The sequence below is a fragment of the Schistocerca cancellata genome, chromosome 6 (genome assembly GCF_023864275.1).
Source record: "Schistocerca cancellata isolate TAMUIC-IGC-003103 chromosome 6, iqSchCanc2.1, whole genome shotgun sequence".
In the NCBI taxonomy this organism is placed as follows: domain Eukaryota; kingdom Metazoa; phylum Arthropoda; class Insecta; order Orthoptera; family Acrididae; genus Schistocerca; species Schistocerca cancellata.
The window spans coordinates 292481138-292506527 of record NC_064631.1 but is presented as its reverse complement, the minus strand read 5'-3'; the positions used below and the strand labels follow the sequence as shown (position 1 = coordinate 292506527).

Here is a 25390-nt window from a genome sequence, read left to right as displayed (position 1 = left end):
AGCATTATCAGCGAGCACAGTTACTGGGAAATCAAAAGATTTTATATATTCACCTGTTTGCTTTCTCCCAATGCTGCTTGCCATTGATGTCCGGAGAGGATACATCCTAATGTACTTTGTGAACAAATCATACACTGCTAAAATATACTTTACCCCTCCTCTTGCAGTAGGTAGGGGTACCGTTATGTCAATTGCTATGATTTGTCCTGGACATCCTGCAACAATGGGATCCAAATCGGCGTCCCTGCAAACATTAGTCGGTTTAACCTTTTGACAGATGTTGCAGGTTCTGATAACTCCTTGTACACTTTCTTTGGGTTTGGATGGTAACAGTATTGATTGATCTTCATGGTACATTTGGCAACACTGAAATTTCCCCATTCTCGGTGTGTAAACCACATTAGGTCTCTGGGTTGATCGGAAGGAATGCACACCCATCACTTACTATCTGGGTTGTCTGATTCGTAGAAGAGGATGTTGTTGTTTATTCGATGGAAGGTTGTTTATGACTGATAGAAGGCACTATCGTTTTGTTGCCGCAGTGTATTGTTAATTTTCCTCCACATTGGACCAATCTCTTGATATTGTGGCACATTCTTCGATAGTGCAAGAAAGATCTTCCGATATAGTTTATCTTTAATCAATAAGATCTTGTACTCGGTGGAGTTTTCTACTAATGGTGCAAACTCGGATATGCCTTGTGGCACTTTAGATAACGCATCAGCGACGACACTATCTGGACTGTGGGCATGCTTTATGTCAAAATTATGCTCCTGAAGCATGAGCGTCCACCTTGCTAACCTTCTAATCTTTTGAAAAGCAAAGACCACCGCTAATGCCTCAAGTTTGGTTACTGTATATGCTGTTTCGCATTTTGTTAGTATCCTGCTGGCGAACCCAATCATTTTAATCTTCAGCTTATCTTAATTCTGATTTGTCTGAAATAGGCAATGGCCGAATTTGTAATTTGGAGCATTGGTCGCAATGTAAAAGACCTTTGTCATGTATGGCTGGCTAAGAATAGGTGCATTCACCAGCGCCTCTTTAATGCTGTCAAAGTCCTTTTTACATTGTGGTGTCCAACATCACTGCGCATTTTTCTTCAATAAACCCAGTAGTGCATCGCTATTCAGCTGTTGCATTTTTAGGAACCTGCAGAAGAACGACGCTAGGCCGAGGAAACGTTTTGGTTGCTTCTTTGTGCGTGGGTAGGGAAAATTCCCTATTGCCTCCATTTTATTCGGATCCTGCTTGATTCCATGAAGCGAAATAATTTGCCCTAAGAATTTAATTTCTTGGCAGGCAAACTTTGATTTATTTAGGTGTACTGTGACACCCCTTGTTGAAAACTTCTCTTAATACATATTGTATCAATAATAGGGGATCCAAATAAGCAGTGTCCCGTTTTAGTAGCTGGGGTCCTAGTAGATTATCTAGGGCTGCTATAAATACTCCATCACTAATGTTTAAACCAAATGGGATAACACAAAACTGATTACTTCTTCCAGTGAAGACAAAAGCAGTATGCTGCCTGGATTCCTTTGATAGTAATATTTGCCAAAATGATGAGTGCACGTTGATGGAAGTTAAATATTTCTTGCCGAAGAACTTTTGTATCCGCTCATCGAGATTTTAAGGCCAAGTGCGTACCAGCACAGTAATTTTATTTATTTTCCGTGCATCTAAGACTAGCCGTATGCTTTTGTCAGCTTTCGTGACGGCTAATAATGGGCTAATATAGCGTGAATTTGATGGCTCGATAATTCCCCAATCTTGCATTTTTCTTATCTCTCTCATTACCTCATTCTTCTACATGCAAGGGACCAAATATGAAGCTTTACAGTAGGTCTGGTGCAGATATAGTTTCACATCATAAATACAGGGTTATTACAAATGATTGAAGCGATTTCACAGCTCTACAATAACTTTATTATTTGAGATATTTTCACAATGCTTTGCACACACATACAAAAACTCAAAAAGTTTTTTTAGGCATTCACAAATGTTCGATATGTGCCCCTTTAGTGATTCGGCAGACATCAAGCCGATAATCAAGTTCCTCCCACACTCGGCGCAGCATGTCCCCATCAATTAGTTCGAAAGCATCATTGACGCAAGCTCGCAGTTCTGGCACGTTTCTTGGTAGAGGAGGTTTAAACACTGAATCTTTCACATAACCCCACAGAAAGAAATCGCAAGGGGTTAAGTCGGGAGAGCGTGGAGGCCATGACATGAATTGCTGATCATGATTTCCACCACGACCGATCCATCGGTTTTCCAATCTCCTGTTTAAGAAATGCCGAACATCATGATGGAAGTGCGGTGGGGCACCATCCTGTTGAAAGATGAAGTCAGCGCTGTCGGTCTCCAGTTGTGGCATGAGCCAATTTTCCGCGGGCTACGCGTGAAACTTGCCCGCACGCGTTCAACCGTTTCTTCGCTCACTGCAGGCCGACCCGTTGATTTCCCCATACAGAGGCATCCAGAAGCTTTAAACTGCGCATACCATCGCCGAATGGAGTTAGCAGTTGGTGGATCTTTGTTGAACTTCATCCTGAAGTGTCGTTCCACTGTTATGACTGACTGATGTGAGTGCATTTCAAGCACGACATACGATTTATCGGCTCCTGTCGCCATTTTGTCTGACTGCGCTCTCGAGCGCTCTGGCGGCAGAAACCTGAAGTGCGGCTTCAGCCGAACAAAACTTTATGAGTTTTTCTACGTATCTGTAGTGTGTCGTGACCATATGTCAATGAATGGAGCTACAGTGAATTTATGAAATCGCTTCAATCATTTGTAATAGCCCTGTATAACCTTTTATAACACCTGGGCGGTCTATAAATACTTTTTCATAGTTAGAGAATAGATTTACTAATTGCCTAGCTTGGATTTTGTGAATGCAAGAAGCATCTTTCGCTTTCTCCTCAATCATGGCAGAGATGTCACTCACATTGTTGTGAACATCATCCTTTTGGCTAGTATGCCACTCTTTCGGATGATCATACTCTAATGTAAGCAATTTTCGTTTGCTGACCGATATACTTACAGGTCTTGTCAGCTGGAGGCCTGCCTCGATTTCCCTATTTAGCTGTAAGGTTATCTTTCACTCCTGGTACTTCAGTTCGCAGGCTCCTTGGGCGAGATCTTCCCTATACCAGAGAAATTAGAAGCCCAAAATTATTGGTACAGACAAGTTTTCGATAATTAGGAACGTGCACTTGAGGCTATCATTTCAGAAGGATAGCTCTATCTGCGTTTGGAACTTCACAATCTGTGACTTCTTCCCCAAAGCTCCTATAACTTTACAGTTATTCACTAGCAGAACTATTAATCGCTTGACTTGTAAAACCCTCTTGAAAGATTGCCCACTTATCACTGAAATACTTGCGCCAGTGTCAAGGAGTGCTGAGGTAACAATTACGTTTGCAGACACATTGACTGTTGCTTGTACACATTCTGCTCTTTCATTATCAGAGACGGTATCTTCTTGATATAATTTGTGCTCTGATTTTATTCAATACTGATATGTAATCAAATTAATTCTGTTGGGAATAGACCTATTGCTTTCATTTTATAGTGTGGTCTCCTGGTATAGGCCTACAGGGACCGAATCCAGTTTGTCGGATTCTTTGTTCCTTGTTCCGTGTCCTATGATACTTCCACTATTCTCATATTCTGGGTAATATTAGATGGAGGTGTTCTGTTTGGAATCCATGTCTGTGAAAACGGACTGTTTGGTACAGATACAGTCTGTATATAATTTACAGGCTTACCTTGGTTTGCAAAATTGTAGTGTGGTTGCCAATAACTCAGCTCTGGATGTTGCCAGCACTGATTGTTATTACGTATATTTTTCGCTCCATTCTTGTATGGACTTCCCGATTTGCTATCGTTTCTCCCTTTTTATTATTTTGATGGTTATTATTTGTATTTTCATTGGAATACTGCTTCTGATTATCATTCGCATGTTGATAATATTGGTTTTCCTGATAATTAGTATTACTGGGATTGTCTTGTTTCTTGCAATAATTACCGTTTCAATTGTAATTGTTACTATCATTAAATTTATTTTTATTCTTCTTTGGACTGTTTTCGACCCTAGTACTGTTGTTCCCATTCCAAGAGCTTTTTCCATTGGAATAGTTGGTGTTAGAATTTTCTGAATCTGAACTTTTCATACATCTTCCTGGACCAGGTCTACTGATTCTATTAGAGACAGACATTCGTTAAGGCCAGTGTCCATAACACCAAACAGCTTTCCTCTTTTGTTAATTGGTAACCTTGATTTTAATACTCTCAATAGATCTCGGGTAGTGACCCGATCGTCCCAATACCAAGTCATATTGGTGTATTTTTCAAAGTATTTTCATAGAGACCCGGTCTTTGGATTATATACTTCTGCACTGTAATCAATTTTTGTAAGTCTTTATTGTATTGAGGCTGACCAAAACTTATCAAGAAATGCCTTCTGAAAATCACTGAAAGTGTGGCGAATCTCAGCAGCATTTAATGAACAAAGCGAAGCGTCCCCTGCAGTTAGTGATACCACAAATTGTATCTTCTGATCCCACATCTAACGATTCAGAAGGGCACTTCTGAAGCTACGTATGAATACGACTGGATGGATATTATTTTTGCTCTCTTCATTGAAAATCTGATATTGACGATGTTTAATAAGGCTTTCCTCTTGCATCAATGTAGTCAAACCCATGGATCAGCTCTCAGTAGTAGGCAGTGTACTCATTTTTCTACAAGTACAGTCTGCTTCTAGTTTTGAATTTCTTGTATGTATTAGTGGTTGTAGTAATAAAGGTTGGCTACCATGGCATGATTCGTCATAAATTGCAACAGTGGGAGCTGGCAAACTTTGTCAATTACTCTGATTTATAACATGGCCAGTGGTCAAATGTTGTGGTCTATTCTGCACTGCCACACTATCAGTCGCCAAATGTACAATTTTGGTTTCCCCATCAGGACAAGATTCTTCATTGCTGGTTTCTGACATTACCTCTAAGTTTCAATTGTCTAGATTAAAAACTCTGGCTACCTCCGTTTGTACTTGTTTCTTCACTTTGGTTTGTATTTTACCTTCAGTTCTTCCTATGGGAGTAGCCAGCGTTTTAAAACTAATTTCTAAGTTGCTGATTTCAGTCTGAATGTCATTTACTTTGGTGGGAATGTTTGCTAACAGCTTGATTGTGTCTTTAACTACGTTTATCTCTCCCTTAAAAATGTGCTGACAATGCTTTATCTCTGTTGATTAACACTTGGTTAATATTTTGAACAATTTCTTTCTCCCACTGGATAAAGACCTCATTCATTTGTTCTAAGAATATCTTTCCTGTTCTTTTAATTCACGTTGCTTTTCTTTAAGGGCTTCTTCTTCCCTATGTCGATTTTTTTAAAGTCTTTGTTTCTAAACGCTGCTGCTCTTTAAGAGCTTCTTCTTCTCTACATTGCTTTTCTATCAACTCTAATTTCTGAAATAACATGGCTAATATATTACCATCTGGCAATGGCATAACGTGAACATTGCTAGGTCCTGCTCCTTGCCTGGTGAAATTACTATCAGTTGCTTCTAAAGCTTTCACCGCAGGCGTGTCACTCAATACTGGCAACTTCTCATTTTCAGTATTAGTTGACATGTCCGGTAAAATCATATTATCATCAACATTTAATCTATCTAGCTCCTGCACTGAAGTGTGCGGAATTTGGCTCACTTGAGCATCTGACACCAAATCTGTATCATCCTGCTCATTCAGTTTAGTCTGCTTCTTAGAACTAACATGTTAACCAGCAAATATTCCACACAATAAAGCAAACTACAACAAATTAAAATCCCCAAAAATATTCTATAACTAACACAAGAAATAATCACTATGACTAAATCTGTGTTTGTGTAACAAGAAAATATTGGAAAATGCTTCTCACAGTCAGAATATGATACTGCTACTTCTTATGGCTGGAGTGATTTTGGCTGAAGTGCTGCAAAAATTTTGTAGCACACCAATAGATCTTAGATGTATGCTTGTATACTGGGATAATATTTGCATGTGTTCCTACCTTTAGCTGACAGGCGACGCTATCAGTGAAACAGGACTGTGCACTGCTTACAAATTCCAAATGAGATCATATAGCACTTCAGATCCGGTTTGTTTAGATAATTACCATAATATTGCAGGTGTCAGTTTGATATTTACAACAGTATTTTGTACGTTCTCAGTTGGTACATGGAAAAGCAAACAAAGCAAGCATTAACACTTTACAGTGGCAACCTACACACAAAAAATACACTGATTACAATAAGTACAATTACAATATTTGTACTCTGGCCCCACGTGGCATGGTACCAATGTGCTGGGTTTTATTCTTTTTTTGAAGTTGTTATGGTGGTGTGTACATGTTGTTATAAAACGTATGAAAATGTAGCAGCAAGGATAACAGTATTATTAAAAGAAATAAACAATCTGTTATAATTCTTATTTATGTGCTGTTGAGCCCCACTATAATGAATTACTCTGTCATAACTTATCACTACAAATAAATATTGAAATGCTATTTCATTAATTCAGTAAGTAACATTAAAATGTATGCACCAAATAATTAATATATCACACCACAGCCTGTTCCCTTAACAACACTGGTGTCGTAAATATTTTTTTTTTTAATTCACTGATAATTTACTCTGAGAAAAATAAATCTTACACACACCCTCAAAAATTATTTCATTTACGTAAAGTTTATGATTGTTCTACTTTTATGTTGTTTTCACTGTTAGGATAGAAAAATAATAAATTACTGTGGTTCTTGTCTTCAGAGTTCAAATATTGTAATATCAATCGAAAGAATTAATGTCTGATTATTTCTGCAGTTTGAAATTGCCACTCCATACGCTCACATAAAACACAATCTTGGCTGGGTATTCTCACCAACGTAATTTTCCACAGAAAACCAATAACATCAACCTTTGTCTTTGTGCTGGATTAAATGTCAGAATCATACACCGTTCTGACTGTTCACATTATCAATATTATTCACCAGTTACCAATAGTTAAGTATCGCCATACCAGGCGCTAATGGCCGCTTTCCTGTCTACTGCGGGCACAAAACTTAAAACATTCATAGCGGTTATCTACTTACAAATAAAAGTCCATACACTAGAATTCCATTTAGTAAATTGTACTTTAGATTTTAGTTTACTTGTACCTCGCACAACACGATTATTTTTTACAGTATTTAAAAGAACAGACTTCAGCTTAACCTTTGATCTCAGCTGTTTCATACATCATAGAGAACAACAGAGGAAAAAAAACTTTCACAGACAATATAATACCAATTTTAGTGGTATTATCTTGCATTGTGTGATTATTCTTTGTACAAAACTGTTCATAAAAATAATAAAACATATTGTTGTTAGAAATTATTTACATTTCACAATAAAATAATAAGTCTTTTCTTTATCAGTTTGCACATATAGGGTCGAAAGACATTTCTGGAAAAATGTTCATCACTTCATGAATCTCGAGCACTGTTGGATACACTGGTGACACAAAATATTGGTGTTGAGATTATAGAGAATGTTTTGCACAGATGCTAGAAGACATTCCTCTGCTGACTAGGAGGAACCGGTGGTACCAACATGATGGCTGTCAAGCCCATAGTGCACGAAGTAGCACAGCTTGCCTTCACTAGTTGTTTTCAAATCTTTAGAGTGGATGCAAAGGACCTGTACCTTGTCTGATCTGGTCACTGGATTTGACGCCTCTTGACTTTTTTTGTGGGGAAAGCTGAAAGACGCTGTCTACAAAGACATACCAACTATAGGTGATGATATGCAATGAGGTATTACTGAGCCTGTTTGGATACCTCCACTGAAATGCTAGCACATTTGCAGCAGTCATTTATACCTGACTGTAAGTATGTATTGCTGCTGCCAGTGATCATTTTGAACACAACCTGTAATGGTCAGTTGTCCCATTACTGGTCGGAATCCACATAACTAGTATTTGCATTAGTGGTGTTCTTTAGTCTGTGCTGCCACAGGAACAAACACCACTGAAATTCTAATTCTAATTTTTAGTTTGTTGATGGCAATAGTCATTGTTCCTTTTGAAAAAGTGTGTGTTTGCACAGAAAGTATTGTGACAACCTGTTGTTGGCTAACAATCCGAGCCCCTGACTACCAAGCCACTCTGTGAAAACCGTACATCAACAACAATTTCCATTTCTGCAATATTTGCAGTGCAAGTTTCAGGTGAATCGCCCTGTGTAACAATTACAATATTGGGTGAACAGATCTTACTAACACATTAAGCCCTTCGTATTTTTTTTTCCAACTTATCACAGTGCAGCCCATTCAAGTTAACTGTCGTGCAGGTCCTCTAATCACCTTTCAGTACAGGTGTCTGACTATGCAAAAATCTATGTTTTTGGTACCTGTTTTCTATTTGCCTGTACCCATAAACAGATTTACCTCTCATCAACTTTGCGTTGTTTTTATTTTAAACTTTCAGTGTTTGAACATAAACCGTTTCTTGACATTATGAACAATAATTTTTAATGCATGCTCCTTTGTTATAAAATTTACTATCACAACTATACACATAGCACTACATTGAGAAATGTAGCCAATTTGCAGAAATTGTCACTGAGCCCTTTGGTTTGATTTATCGATAAAACCTTGTTGTTCACAGTAACTACTATTTCATATACTGTATTTAGCTCAGAGCCTATATGAAAATGAAGGTTCCTAGTACTTTTTTAACCTATGGTTCTGCATCAAACATTTTTCTCTACGAGGAGGAACTGTACAAAATTTGCAAATGTCTCTTGTTTCACTTCTTTTCTTGTGGGAGCACAGATTGTATAGTTTCTGGTACAAAATTTCTTTTTTCCACTGTCTGAAATGGACACAGTTTCACACTGCTTCATGCCATCTGACAACATTGTGCTCTTCCTGTTCCATTAGGGGATGGAGTGGACACATCTCTCCCTGGTCCAGAGATCATCATTGGCAATTTAGCTTTTCGCCACCAAGTCGAGAAATGCCTTATACTTTTTTCTCTGAATTCAGGGCATCATAAATCTGAACAAATTGAAAAGTCTACAGTTTATTTGATAACAGATGTCTTTTTCGTACATTTCATCAATTTCGTTAGAACAGGATAGCATGAAAGGTACTGGTCCACACAGTCACCTACCTAGTTTGATATGGACATTGTACTGGTTTACACACACAGGCTTCATTCAATATATTCTCTCTGGTTTTTCTATTTTTCTTTCTTTTGTGTACAACAGAAGCGCTATGAATTGTTGATATCATTCTGATATTCCGCTTGTCTTTCCTTACGAGGAGAAGAGTGTCTGTTTCTCTACAGAAAACCATTCTTGATGCTTTGGCTTTCAGAGTTTGTGGTAAACTTCTATTCATCCTACTAGTAACACAGACTTTGTTTTTCAGTAGTAACTCTGCAGCAGAAGTACTGTTATGTATGATAATCATCCTGGTCTGGAAGACCAAGAACTGAGAGAAGTTCTTCCAGTTTCACCTCTTCACCACTTATATTGCAGATAGCCTGTGTCATTCTCGCACACTATCCTAACAAGTAAACTGTACTTTGTAATCATTGCAGGGTTGAGTGTTCGAAACCTCAGGTGACGTCTCCATGGAGCCATCACTTCTTCCAGAGACTACTGTTGCTCTGGTTGTAAAATTCCTGAGTTTACTGAGGAAATAATCCAGGAAAGGTGAACTTGAAACAGCTATTGTTCCATTAAAGTGCCAGTATATCCAAATCTGTTCAAATCTATTGCACTCATAGTCTGTGAAAATGTTGGTGTAGCTATTAGAGGGTATCTTAACCAATAATCTTTCCGTATATCTTTTCTTGTTTGTCCCGTAAGAAGAATAAGGCCAAGGAATTTCTTCGTGTCTCTTTCTGTAAAAGGAGTCCAGTTCAGTGATTTAGGCAACATTTCACACTTCCCTGAGATTTAGTCATGGCAGGGGCACACCTCCTTGTGAAATAAGGCCGAGCGGTTCTAGGCGCTTCAGTCTGGAACTACCCTGATGCTATGGTCGCAGGTTCGAATCCTGCCTCGGGCATGGCTGTGTGTGATGTCCTTAGGTTAGTTAGGTTTAAGTAGTTCTACGTCTAGGGGACTGATGACCCAAAATGTTAAGTCCCATAGCCCTTAGAGCCATTTGAACCATTTTTTTCTTTTGTAAAACAATTCAAACAAGTTATCACTATACAGCAGGCTAATCACAGAAGCTACAGAGTCACATTGCACTGGAAATGTTATGACTCCATTATGACCTTCATGCGGTTGTAAGTGTAGATGAATGCCAGTTTCACATCAATCAAAAATGGTTCAAATGGCTTTGAGCACTATGGGACTTAACTTCTGAGGTCATCAGTCCCCTAGAACGTAGAACCACTTAAACCTAACTAACCTAAGGACATCACAGAGATCCATGCCCGAGGCAGGATTTGAACCTGCGACCGTAGCGGTCGCGCGGTTCCAGACTTTAGCGCCTAGAACCGCTCAGCCACTCCGGCCAGCTCACATCAATCACTCCTATAATTATGACAAAGCAAATAGGTAACCTTCATCGTTATTGTCAGAATCACTTGACAACACTCCCACCTTACGATTATTTACAGGTCCAGAAATGTCACTGTCACTGGAATCGTCCTCAGAATCACAAATACATTCCCTCACATACTCATCCAGATCTAAATTCTCACAGGGAACATCTGAACACTCATCGGCAAAGCCTCCGAAAGTATTTCATAGTTGTGCATTTCGTTTTCTGAATGGGGCCATCGCAGGAGGATCTTCAAGATGGAAATGGTAACTATCTGAAATGTCAAAATACTGTCACAAAGCAAAATATACCAATGGTACATGAAGACAAACATGTTTTCTATAATACTCACGATCGTAAAACCCAGCGAGATGAAGTCTATCAGCAGAGTTTATTAAATATAGTAAATAGTTATCTTGTGTCCCGTCCGCAAGAGTTGGCACACGGAACACACGTAAACCTGAGATTCGTCTGCAATTTGTTAACGAATCTCAGAACAGAACAGAATGATATTTCTACTCTCCTCCGTGTTCCAGGTTGCTAGCACACACAATTGACCTGGGGATAAGCCAATTCGAATGGTGGAAAAAATTTTTCACTGTCAGCATTTGGCTGGCGAGGGGAGGTGATGGCGTAAAGTTTATGATCACCAGACTTGTCCTTGTTTAAATACCAAAACCCCCGGCAGTGTCTCATGAAGTGAGGCCATGTGACACGTTTGATGATGATCCCTCTGTGGATAGGGACATTAAGCTTGGCGGTCCCTTGGTGCTACTCACAAGGTGTAGGCTATGTGTTGGCACTGGGTTTCACCCTCTCCCTTCTCTCATCATCATCATCATCATTATCACCACCACCACCACCATCATCATTATCATCATCATCACCACCACCAGTACGCCCCCCAAATACACACACACACACACACACACACACACACACACACACACACACAAAATACATACATGTGGTATTATAAATATTGTAGAGGAGCATGTTGCAAGTAAAAAAAAATGACTTTTCCCTTCACGGCTTCTTTCAACTGTCTCTAGGAGATTTCTTTGTAAGCCCTTTCATAATACCACCAAGATGCGACGCCGAAGCATAAGGGACCTCTTGATGGCACGCGGAAACGTCCAATCGCCGATGCGCCTTGGTGACGCTCTGTGTTCGCAAATCAAACCAGAGTGCGCCCAGTGGAAAGATCTTCGCATGCTAACTACCTAAACAGCGTCTTTACACGAACATCCTTCATCTGATTGCGAGGAAGAGATGGGACATTGAGTTAAACAATAATGCGAGTTAATCTTCATGAGTCGGTGTTGTCTGCAGGTATCATGACTTATCGGATTTATGTAGATCGTTCCTGATAGATCGACGTACTGAAATGATCGATGTTACTTGACTTCTATCGCAGCACTCAATCGACTGCAACTAAAGCGGCATGGACAACAAGACTCGTGGGTTTAAGCGCAAGAAGAAGTCGTTTTTAAAAAATGCAAGGAAATATGGCAAGAAAGGAAAATTTGGTAGAGGAAGTCACATAAATGAAGAAACGTACCAATATTTTCTTAGGGTTTTGGAGCTTGACAAAAGTGGTTTCGACAACGCGGAAGAAAAAAGTGAGTGAACGCATGTATAAAGAAAGTTTGTTTACAAACATCATTATGAAGTCTTACACGAATTTTCCTTTCTATTACAGAAATATTTGTGGAAAACGTCTTTCAACAGACTGTAGGAGAAGAACTGAATTATTCATACAATCAGCTTGCTTCCAGAGCTCTTGAAAACATTTTGCCTTTTTCAAGTGATGACGTGATTAACAGATTTGTCAAGGAATTTGATAAAGAAATAAGAGTCGTTTGTGTTGACCAGTTTGCAAGTCACGTCTTGCAGAAGTTAATTACTGTTGCTGCTGACAGGAATCTGGTAAGTATGAATGTTTGTCGTGTTTGCACTCCGTCTTCAGGCCACAAGTGGCCCATCGGGACCATCCAACGGCCGTGTCATCCTCAGTTGAGGATGCGGATAGGAGGGGCGTGTGGTCAGCACACCGCTCTCCCGGTCGTTACCATGGTTTTCTTTGACCGGTTTGTCGTGTTTGATTTGCTGTAAACGCTCATACGAACTGCCATTGTGCCAAAACAAGTAGTATAGTAGAAACTGGTACATCCTCAGTATCTGCGATACATTGCAATGTCGACAAAATTATTTGCATATGGTATCAACAATCCTGAGTTGGTGGTACGTTCTTTTCACACTACAATGTACACAATATGAAAATTCTATACCTAACGAAGTTTCAAGTTACAAGACATACACATGTACTTGGTCTTAATGAGTATTTTGTGCATATTATGTTGTAGGCTCTACTACATAATGTAGGCCTACAAAAATGATGAGGGTAAAAAATGCAAAGGGAGGACTCTACTTAAATGCCCATGTATCGAATCATGGTGCAAGTCTCCTACAATTTTGTTATGGGGTGAACGGTTAACATTTATTTCAGCAAAAGAATTTTACCAATTAATGTAGTTTCCTTATGCCTTATGAAATACGTATTTTGCAGTAGTTGTTGAAGTTGCGTTGCAACTAGCACTCTAATCTCTGTATTATATATTGTAGTTATGACATGAAGATTGCCCTAAATATTTGAGTCTTAACATGTGTAGAATATTGTTTTAGAGAATCTTTAGCTTAATTAACTGTAATGGAAAGACTTTGAGTGTGGTGCTGGTTGTGATTGTATGAAGACACCAGTTGTTTATGTAGAGAATGACCACACAAATGACAGATAAATTAGATTCCATATTTTTTCATTATAAAATAAGTTAGCACAGAAGTGAGTGAAAATTATTTTTCAATTGGGTCATATGATGTCTCTATCACTGTTCCCCCCCATATATTTCTATTTCCTTGTAAGTAATTTGAATGGCTGGATGTTGTAATTTAATTGTTAAAGGAACTATGATAGAGATGTTGGGTCAACAGAAGAGTCCGATCTCACCCGTCGTCATTGCTCCGTGACGTAAGGGTGGCCCCCTGCGGGTTCGGGGGTTAGAATAGGCCCGCGGTATTCCTGCCTGTCGTAAGAGGCGACTAAAAGGAGTCTCACATGTTTCGGCCTTATGTGATGGTCCCCTCTCGGGTTTGACCTCCATCTTTCTAAATTCTTCCGAAGAGCGAGCCAATTGGGGAAGGGCGCCTTACATGGTGCACTGTATCCGTCGTGCAATTAGACCTTTAGCCGTCTTTCTCGTCGTTGCAATGGTGTCCCGCTCGTTTTCGATCTCTTGGGCGATTACCACACTGCACTCTGCAGTGTTTCTTTTAACTGCGACGACGACCTTGGCCATTTTTGCACCTAAGATCCAGCACGGTAGCCAGTCCGTTGTGGTGGGGCCGCCATGTACCCTCTTGGTTGTAGCCCCCTGACAACACAGGGATCGCTCTACTGATGCCTGCGCCGTTAACTCCCCACGTATGCCAAGGAGTAGATGCCCATCACCCTGGGGCATCGGGACTCCCGGCAATGGCCATCCTGCCAGGTGGCCTTTGCTGTGGCTGGGTGGCACCCGTGGGGAGGGCCCTTGGTCGGAGTAGGTGGCATCAGGGCGGATGACCCGCAATGAAGCGTGGTACATCATCTATCGCTGGTGGGACTCCACCGGCAGTCTCTAAGCGATCGAGGTCTAACCTCAACGGGAAGAAATTGGATCAGAGATCGTTTCCCTCCCTAGCTACTCCATGGGAGGAACGTATTGCTAAAGAAGGCAGTGGAGAATATTCACCCCGGTACCTCGTGTGCACGCGGGTTGATGGAGAATCGTTCATGTCGACCAAGCCCCAGTTTTTTGTGGAGCATTTAGAGGTCCTGCACCTTTCCCTTTCTGTGTCTTTTGTCCTTGTGTCTGTTGCTGTTCTGGTGTGCCGTGAGAGGGTCCTGTTCTTGTCTGTAATGTTTGTTGCTCCATTTGTGTTCTTTTAGCGCCTGGGGGGACGTCTCCTCCCCCTTTGGTTTTTACCTGCTCCGTAGATTTTCGGCTCGCCTGATTTTGGAATGGGGGACTGATGACCTTCGCTGTTTAGTCCCCCTTAAACATCCCGACAACCACCACCACCACCACCACCACCACCACCACGTAAGGGTGTTGTGGTGTGTGACGTCATGATGGCGTGGAGTTTAGTTAATGAGTGTGTTGTGTTGGTAGATGTCGTCTTGTTTTGGTGTGGTGGTGTTCTCTGATGGTGTGTGTATGTATGGTCCGCATGTTACGTGGTGTATAGGGTTCATTTGGGAGTCAATGCTTGAAGTGTGCATTTATCGGTCGTTACTGTTATAAAAGAGCAGAAATTAGTTTCAGTGAGTTAAGAATTAAATTTCCATTGTGTTTATGTTATTGCCATGTCATTTGATGTTATTGGTTTGTCATGCAGTAAGTCATTTAATTCAATTTGTGGCTGCTTTTGTTAGGTATAGATATGACTTCTAAGTTAATAGTGCATGTCTGTGGACTGAAATGGGGGATGACATGTTGCCCGTCATTTAGTTTCTGCGACTTTTTGGGCTTGTGGCGGAGGTAGTGAAATGTGACGTAAGCAAGCAGAATATGCAAGTTGGGGGTTTGTTTTGGTTGTGTTTTTTTGTTTGCTTGTTTGTGTGTGTGTGTGTGTGTGTGTGTGTGTGTGTGAGAGAGAGAGAGAGAGAGAGAGAGAGAGAGAGTTTTGGTGGCTTACCTAGTGTGTAGCGGTGGAACTTTTTTGTGAAGTAGTAGTTGTTTTTTAGGTCTATTGTTCGCGTGTTATGATGTTCGGGGGGGGGGGTTGTGTGTTGTTGTCTTGATATTATTTACTGCATATGTTGGTGGTTGATGTTTTGGTATCGTCACTTGTGATTGATTTATTTATCTTATGGGAAGTACTCAGTTTCCATTTTTTTTTGTATCATCAGTTGTATTTGAGCTATATAGGTCAGGGGAAGTGACTGCTTCCAATTTGTCGTCATGGCTATGTGTATTTGGTATCGTGAGCTGTTTCTGACATATATAGGTCAAGGGAAGTGTCCGATTCCAATGTGCCCTAGCTGTGTGTATTTGGCACCGTGAGCTGCCGTTGACCTGTATAGGTAAAGGGAAGTATCCAATTCCAATTTTTGTTGTTTTAGATGTTGGTTTTGTGTTATAATTTTTGGAGTAGTTGGTTTTTATTTTGTGGTATCGACAACTGTGGTTGAGCTATGTAGGTGAAGGGAAGTGACCGATTCCTGTTGATGTAGTAAGTATAGCGGAATTTGGGAATTTAGTGGTGTTTTTATATCGTCGTTTTTTTGTGGTTTGGGATCGCGATGTGTGTCTGTATGTGTTTATATTTAGTTTGTCGCCGCCCAAAAACCCCAAATTTTCTGCACTGATCTCGTTAGTTTGATTATATTTTTGGATGGAGATGTGTTTGTTGTCATGTTTGTGTAATGTCATAGGCGCCATATTGGAGACATTAAGAATGGTTGTTTCCGCCATATTGGTGATGTCATGGGTCAGAGCAGTCGGGTGGAATCGGACATTTCTGTAATCCCCAGATGTGGCATACCTGTAGTGTTATGTATTTTACTTCTCATATGTATAGAAACTCATAGTATGTTATTGATTAGGTGTCGAAATTAATTTCTGTGTTTCTTTTTCTTAATAGATATTAATGCAGATAACACCCTGATGGAATTGTGAAATTGTTATATACCACTTTTGAATCAAAATGCTGTTTGCTGCTATATAGTGCAGCGAATAATCAGCTAGTTATCAATTGTTGCTGGATGTCAGTAATGTGCTTGATTCATGTTTTTATTACTTAACTAGCTGACAAACCTCATATTGACCAGATATTCATTTTGCCAATTTTCTATGAGAAAAGGCAACAAAAAATGAACTGTGTTTATAATGTAATATTAAAAAAAAATCTCATTTCTAGGTACTTGTGAAAACACATTTGAAATTATGAAACGGTTTACAAAGAAATATGCATAATGTACTGATACACAAGTACAGCTGCTTTGCGTGTCTACATCACAATTTTGTAAATGTCTCTGACAACACTTTTTCGCAGCTCTGTAGACAGCTACTGTTTTTGCCAACAGCTGTTTGAGCTTAATGTTTAAAAGCTGTCAGAAGCACTGCCAGTTGTGAGTGATTTCCTTGCATTGACTTGACGGTAAAAGTGCCTAAGTAGTAAAGGATAAATGTATTAAAACTTGATGCATGATGCAACATTTTTCACACATCTCAGTGTTTGATGTCATATCTCTAGAACTGTGTGTCGTACAATGATGTATTTGTATAGGTGCAGTCAGTGGCATATGTGAATACTGTCTGCAAAATATATTGCAAATAGAGTTAGTAGCAAAGAAATAATAAATTTAAACATAATGCATGATGCGGTAGTTTTTCACACATCTCATTGTTTGACATCATATCATATGAAGTATGATAGGCACTTGGTCCTTATACCAACAACAATTGTTGCCTGACAGTAAGTAATGTGTGTACCAGGTTTGGCTGAAATTGAACTAGTGGTGGTGATGTGAAAAACGCACACACACATTTTTATAAGCTGTATCGTCTGACCATTCATAGTGAAAACCACCTGTATTTCTGTTTACACCAAAGGTACAAGGAATACAGTGGTGTGGCATTTATGTTGCAAAAGAGGTTGTCTATCTTGTTTTATTAGTGTTCGTAACTAGGATATTCCCCATACCCCCCCCCCCCCCCCCAACGAAACTTTTACATCGATTTCTATGGACTTACCTTAGAAACATACCTAATACTTGTCCATTGTGCCATTGTGTGAGCACCTAATCTGTTAACATTATTCTCACTCACAACACAGTCAACAAATTCACCATTGTTTGTTATTTGATGAGTATATAGGCTAATGGATTTAATAGATAAATTGGACGGACTAATACTGAATGATAGGTTTGTCCTCTGACGTAACGATGTTGCAACGTTGCATGTGTGCAGATATTAAGAGAACAGATCATTGTCAATATTTTTTGCATCTATGTTATTTTTTTGGACTGTAGGTTCTGATGACAGCCTGATGTGCAAACGACAGTGTAGCCCAAGATTTGGTTTAGGCAATTTTGTTGGGGCTTTGCAAAGTGGTATCAAGGTCTTCACTTAGTGTGATATAAGTTGTCATTTGGGAAAGTAGTATACTTTTGTTGAAAATGTTGAGAAAACAGGCATATTTAGTTCCATCCAAAAACCCAGTGGAAGAGAGAATGACTGAACAAAAATTTATCATTTTTTGAACTGTATGTGAAAACAAGGCTCCAGAGATGAGGTGTCACCTAATTATCGTGTTGATAATACATCTTACCATTGTTCTACTTTAAATATTTCTTTAGTAATGCTTACTGTTATATACTCTAATATCTTGCTAGAGTCGGTGATTGTGTACTTTTAGTGTTGTGGGCAGCATTTTGGGTATCTATATCACTTCTCCTGTTCTTCTTCTGTTTTCAAGTGGTGCCTGGGAAGAATAATTGTGTGTTAGCCAAGGTGGCTTATATCCTGATTCTTCTGTTCCACCTGTTAATGTATTTTATAACAACCAAAATAATCAATTATTGATAATATAATATCAACGGGTAGATAAGAAATCTACTCACCAAGCGACGACAGGGGAACACATGCACAAAAGGATTTAATCATTTTCTGTGTGTGTGCCTCGTGTGCATTCCCCTCCTACTGCTTGGTGAGTAGATTTTTTTATCTATCCTTTCATGTTAATGTATTTTGTATTTAAGTGCTTTAAAGGTGGTTTTAACTATTAGTTTGATAACTTGTGAGGTAAAGTAATGTCAATACTGACATGTCGATGTTTCTTGGATAATTTCCAGCATACACAATGCAGTGTTGTTTTACAAAATACGCATTTCTGTTAAAGTATACTGTAAGAATGTTATATATTTTCATGATATTCAGTTAGGGCATCTGGGGAGTGGCAGCGTACTGTCAGTATTCCATTCGGAAGGACTTTGTGGTTCACAACAGGTACATTGGTTGTTTCATGATCATAAGTATTTGACTCAGTAGTGTGGAATAAGTGTGGAATAGTAGTTATAAAAGCTCACGAGGGTTAGTAGTGTGGAATAGTAGCTATAAAAGCTCACGTAAAAATGAGTGCTCTCCAGTGCTGTGTTTGAGGGTTATCAAAAGCTTTCAAACTACTGATTGCAGAATTTCATTGGCTGCAAAGCACAACCATGACTTCTGAACCTACATTTGTACTCTGTAAGCCAGTTTATGGGGAGTACATTTTGCACAAATGTCACTTTCCTTATTTTATGTTCAAATTTTAAATGATGCGCAGGCAGATAGATTGCTTGTAGTCTCAGTTCCCTTATTTTATCTGCAAGATCAGTGCTTTTACTGTCTTGAGATATCTAGGCACAACAGGTGACCCATTCTCAAAGCCTCAGTTTTCATAGTATCCAGGCTTCACAAAAACATCTTTGACTAGAGCAATTCCCCTGAAAGTCAGACACTGATAATCTCTCAGTTTTTTGCTGAAGGAAATTATGAATTGAATGTGATTTTGCAGAAGATATAACACAGTACTACTCTCTTCAGCATTGGTGTAACATAAGCTTTCATGTGCAACAATATCAGTTCTACAAAAAATAAAAACACTGTTTGCAGATGTGTTTGAAAAAATGATTGTTTTTGAAACTATTCTAAAAGCAAGAAAAGGTGCATTTGTTTTACAAATTACAAATTATTGAAACAATAAATGTTTTGTATTTGAAATTTATCTTTTATTCTTACACTCATTCATTCACAAATGACAAAGAAATACTGTTATTTCTCATTGACAAATAATGAATAATTTTATCTGTATTTGAAAGTCTTCATTTGAATAAACTTTGTCTGTATGTGCTGTCAATCCTACCTGGTAAGAGTCCAAGGCTGATGAGTAATACTCAAGTGTCTGATTACGAGGGTTTTGTAAGCCATCTCCTTCATGGGTGGACTAGACTTCCATGGGATTCTTCCTGTGAATCTCAGGTTGGTATCTTTCATTCCTGCAGTGAGTTTTATCTGATTATTCCACTTTAAATCCTCCGATATCAGTCATACAGGTCTATAGACATGTTTGTCTCTTCATCAACCTCTCTTGATGTCGGGAATGATCTGTGTATTTGTTGCTTGGAATATTTCATTCCTGCAGTGATCTATGGCATGGTGCTGTTAGAAGAAAAACAATGTTTTTTGATATATTCTTTGTAGACATGTGTAGGTATTCCATCAGGTTAAGTTGCCATTTCTGTGTTGTGCAATTTTAGTTGATTTTCTGTCTCACAGTCACTTATTTTGGTATCCGACATTTATGTGTTTGTATGACAGTTAAAAGCAAGAACTGTAGTACAATATCTTCTCCCTATCTTTGCCTCCTTTGATGCCTTTGTGATCCCTGAGTGTCAGGGCGGATGACTTCAATCCATTTTCTAGTAAAAGACCACAGCTTCTGTGGACGCTCTTCTTTTAATGTTCTTAAATGTTTGTCAAGAATTAAAGTTAAATTTTCAAAAATCTCACCAAAGCCATTGATACTGAGTTTGGCACATCCATTTCTGTAAATGAAGGTGGACAACAACATTGGAAGATTCATGCAAACTTTAGAGCTGTGGTGTAGATGATGAAACCCTATTGGAGAAGGAACTTGGAGGCACTTTTAACTTGTAGCAGATATTTTCTTCTTGGTTATATTGTCTTCAGTTTTTGTAGTACTCTCTGATTCACTAAGTTATGTCTTTGTAGTTTGCTGTGTTTGAAAAATGCTGAAACCATTGGATGTAATGAGCAATTCAATGTTACCTCTTTTAGCGTGAACCTGGAGGTGAACGGCTGTGGCTGACAAAGGTTGCGCTATTTGTATTGAACAATATAGAAGAGTTTGTGTGGGATCAGTATGCTAACCACATAGTACGAACTGTGATACAACAGTTAGGAACTCGTGCTAATAATCATGAGGAGTTAAAAAAAGTGTTGGTGAGGTATTCTCGTGTCCTGGCTGGTTTGCCTCAACTTAGGGGTAAGTAAAAGTTGGTGTTGTATGTTTTGTAAACTAAATAAGTGCTGTAATATAGTATCGACAGCAGTTGGTGTGAAGAAATTAGTTTTATTGTCGTAAAGGGTGACACATTTGAAATTAGAAGAATTTTCAGTCATGTATATTTAGAAAAAAATCACTTACACATTTAATATTTTGATAAACCATAGGCAGTGTTTTGTACTTAAGTGCTGGGCTGGCACTCTTGAAGACTATCTCAAATGCAAACAGCATGTACCTTGTAGGAACAAAAATTCGCTGTGGGTTGTTGTATAAAACATTGTTGGTATTCTTGTCACATCAAAATAGAATAAAAACATGACACACCTATGATAACTTCCATTGTTTTTGTCAGAAACAACAGACTGCTGTGTTGCAAGAGGTGTGTCTGTCTGTCTATGTCTGAGATTCTGGTGGTGGCCAGTGAAAAGTAAATAACTTGAAAGATATTTCTGTAGTCTCTCAAATCTGAGAGCCTGCTTCCGTGCACCACCTGGGTATTAGTTATTGTCCCAGTTCAAGTTAATGTTGCTTTTTCTGATCTCTATGGCCTCTTGGATGACATAGTCCCAGTGAGTGGATGCTTGGGTACAGTTTTTGGTTCATGAAATATACCCACTGTGCCATGTTAGCAAACTGCTCCGTAAACAAAGAGAGCTTCATGTCAGATTCAAGAGAAGTCAAAATCTAGCTGACAAACATAAGTCAGAATGAGCATAAGGAGAGCAGTGAGGGGAGCATGCAGTGACTTTGAAAGTAAAATTTTGTCAACCGATCTGTGTACACCCCGGAGAGGTTTTGGTCTTGTGTAAAACTAATAAGCCATTCAGAAACCTCTCTTTTGTGTAAAGTCAGCATTTCGTAATCCTCTATTCATTCACTCAGTGATCATACTGGCACCAAAACTAAAGATAACAGAGAAGGCTGAAATATTGAATTTGGTATTCCAAAAGTATTTCACTGTGGAAGATAGTAACACAGTCCCTCCTTTCACCCATTGTGCAAATGTCAAATGACAGATTTTGAGAATCGATCGCTTAATGGTAAAGGAGCTGAAGCTGATTAGTTGTGGAAGGGCATAGGAACCAGATGAGATATCTATAAGACTCTACAAAGATTATGTGAAAGAACTTGTTCCCTTCCTAGCAGCAGTTTAGCATATATCGCTGGAGCAATGAAGGTATCTAGCAACTGGAAAAAATCATGTCATTCATGTTGTCAAGAAGGGCTGCAGGACAGTTGCACACAATTATAAGCCTGTGTCATTGATGTCAATCTGTTGTAAAATTATGGATCATGTTTTATGCCCAAGAATTATGATGTTTTTCAAGACTGAAAATATCCTGTATAAAAATCAACAGGGATTCAGCAAACAGAGCTGTTGTGAAGCTCGGCTTGCTCTGTTCTTCGATTATATCCTTAGCACTGTAGGCAAAGGTGCATAGGTTAATACCATGTTCCTTGCCTTAAGGAAGGCATTTGACACTGTTCCCATATTGCCAGGTAGTGAAAAAATTATGAAATTTTCGAGTATCGGACCAGACTTGCAGATGGCTTCCTTGCAGATGGAACTCAACACATATTTTTTTAACAGAACAAAATCAGCAGATTAAAGGTAATTTCCAGAACCGTTATTGTGTATAGTGTGTATAAATGATCTAGTAGAAAGCGTCAGATGTTCTTTAAGACTGTTCGCAGACAATGGGGTTGTCTAAAAAAAGTGGCAATTTGCAAAATTATCTGCAGAGGATTGATGAATGGTGCATGCTCTGGTAGTTGACCATGAAGATGAATAAATGTAACATATTGAGCATACAATGTAGATGTACACACATAAGAAAAGAAAGCCACTACTTTACAACTACACGATAGATGGGAAACTGCTGGAAACAGTGTCAACCATAAAATTTCTAGGAGTAACTATCCAGAATGACCTTAAGTGAAATGACCACATAAAACAAATAGTAGGAAAAGCATATGCCAGATTGAGAGTCATAGGAAGAAGACAAATGTAATTCATTCCATGAAGGAATTGGCTTATAATGCACTTCTTTGACTGATTCTTGAGTATAAAATGTCAAATCCAGACACCTTCAGCTGTCTAAATTTCCAGTTGTATTTTACTCTTGCTACCAGTTTCAGCGTTCCCCTGACCGACATGTACCTCTTGTACAATAAAAATAGGTACCAGCAGACAGTCACTGGTATCCTGTAGACTTCTGCAGGATACCAGTGACTGTAAGCTGTCCCCTATTTTGATTGTGCAAGAGGTAGAATTGTTTCTACACATCGGTCAGGGGGACGGAAGATGGTGTAATTTAATGCTGTTACTGGTAGCAAAAGTGAAATGAAACTGGAAATTTAGACATTTGAAGATGTTTTGATTTGACATTTTACAATGAACCGCAAAGGTCTTTCAAAAGATGGACTAACAGATTCTTGAGTATTGTTCATCAATATGGGATCCTTACCAGGTAGGGCTGATAGAACAGGTGGAGAAGATACGATGACGAGCGGCATGTTTAGTCGCGTAATCTTTTAATTGGTGCGAGATTTTTACCGAGGTGCTCAGCAAACTCCATTTACAGAAGCTACAAGAGAGGCCTTGTGCATCATGGAGGGGTTTACTGTTGAAATTTTGAGAGAGCACTTTCTAGAAAGAGTTGGAAAACATGTTGTGTAATGACAATGACGAGAAATTTTGAGAAATTAGAGCCAGTACAGAGGGTTACTGATGATCATTCTTACCGTGCACCGTTCACAAATGGAACAGGATAGGAGGGATCAATTAGTGGTATCAGAAGTAGCCTGTGCCATACAAAATTAGGTGGCTTGTAGACATCCATTTTCCATAAAAAATGACAATTAGATCAGTGTTGATTAGCATATATTTGATGCCATAAGTATTCAAACTGAACAGAAAAAATGATCAAAGTTTTTGAAACAAGACTTGAACCAGTCTGTCTTGGGGACTATAGATTTTCTTTTTTTTTCCAGCTTTATGTATTTCATGCTTCACAGACATGCTCATAGAACATGCACCTTAAAAAAAAAAAAACAGACGTCAGTATACAAAAGCAAGCTGCCCATGTGACAGGTGAAGATTCTACCACAGAGCCAGGAGACCCATCAAAAAATCATCCTACCTATAGAGAATTAAAGATGCTCAGAGGACTTCAAAGACGTTTTTTTTAGAGTTGCATCAAACTGCTTTGGTGTATTGATATTTTTGTGAACGCAACATACCATAAATGTAAAAAAAAAAAAAAAATGCGATGTGCTCTCCTTGTAACATGATGACAAATTTGTTACTGTATTGTCTTACTAAATCATACCATATGTGTTTTGATTTCTGATGAGACACTTTCAATTGTCATAGGCTTCTTTTCATTATGTAGTCCTGAGCATAGTCTCATTTCATTTAGTTTTGAACAGAAGTAGATGGCAAATGTCAGTTAAAATTCCTATCAAAATTTGCATGTGAAACATTTGATAATTGCTCGTGTTGGACAGTTTACTCTATTCTGACAGTACCCCATTTGTTTTCAGATTTTGCAGGATCAACACTGCCTTCAGGGTTGTTGCAAGTGTCGTTACAAGCATTGGGCGAACACAGCAAACCTCTCATTGAGCGTCTTTTAGCTGACGTATTTAGATATGAACGTGCAGAAGACAGTGAAAGTGAAGTTCCCACAGAATTGTCATGCGAGGCAAGTTGTCGACTTGCTGAAGCAATTGTCGCAACTGTTGCTGCACACCATCCATCCCTGCTGACAACTGTTCATAATCAGCTGTCACATGGACGTGTTGCACTACTTTCTCTTCACCCAACTGCGAACTTCTTTGTCCAGAGGCTGCTGCAAAACTGCTGTGTGCCGTCTGAGGTGAGTGTCTTTCTACTGCATTGATGTATTAGTGGTCAGACGTTGGTAAGATATATGTTGAAAATCCCAAAAGTGACATTCTGCTTTAACCAGTGATGTCATTACATGATTTTTAATTTATTTACATAGATTGTGGTAACTATCTGATCTGCAATCAAGACAAGGTCTGGGATAGGTGGGAAAGTGGTAATTTTGTCTCGACTTGGCAAAGCCGAAGAATGTGTCATGACAGTCTTTTAGAAATGCATTATGCATTCAGTAGTTATATTTACATCCCTGATAAAAGCCACTATTTAGCCACTTTAATAATATTTTGAAGGCTTTAATAACAAAACAGTCCATCCAAGATTCTCATATTCTCTCTGTGGTCCTGATACTTTGATAGCTAAACATAGAGATTAAAATTCCATGCAATGTTGTTTGGGTAATACTCCGTATCAGTTGTTGATATAAAACTATAATTGGATCCTTATACCAACCTCCAGACACCCCCTCCTCACCCCACTTCCCAATATAACTGAAACTTCATCTCCTTATGTGTGGATGGGTGCTGAAAGAGAGTATTAATTGTCTTCCAAGCTACTTAAATCACATAAACAACTATACTTTGAACCTTCTGTATTCACAATTTCTTTTATAACATCACCATCTTTCACAACACAGGCTGTTATACTAAGGGAGAATCAAACAATGGAAACTCTTAAGTTGGAATATCGGGTCTGAACTTATGGAGATGGTGGTTGTGTGTGCGAGGTGTGCTTGCATGAATGAATGTGTGTGTACATTCTTTTCTTAAGAAGGCTTT

General features: G+C 38.9%; 1 protein-coding gene across 1 annotated transcript in view; it reads left to right on the top strand.

The window, feature by feature from the left end:
• Positions 1-12008: 12008 nt before the first annotated feature.
• LOC126191509 (nucleolar protein 9) overlaps positions 12009-25390 on the top strand; it is a 50270-nt gene continuing 36888 nt past the window's right edge. Inside the window, exons 1-4 of the mRNA XM_049932404.1 lie at positions 12009-12213; positions 12294-12520; positions 20476-20683; positions 24251-24585. Coding sequence (XP_049788361.1) covers positions 12036-12213; positions 12294-12520; positions 20476-20683; positions 24251-24585 — 948 coding nt within the window. The 5' untranslated portion in view covers positions 12009-12035. The remainder of the gene's footprint in view (positions 12214-12293; positions 12521-20475; positions 20684-24250; positions 24586-25390) is intronic.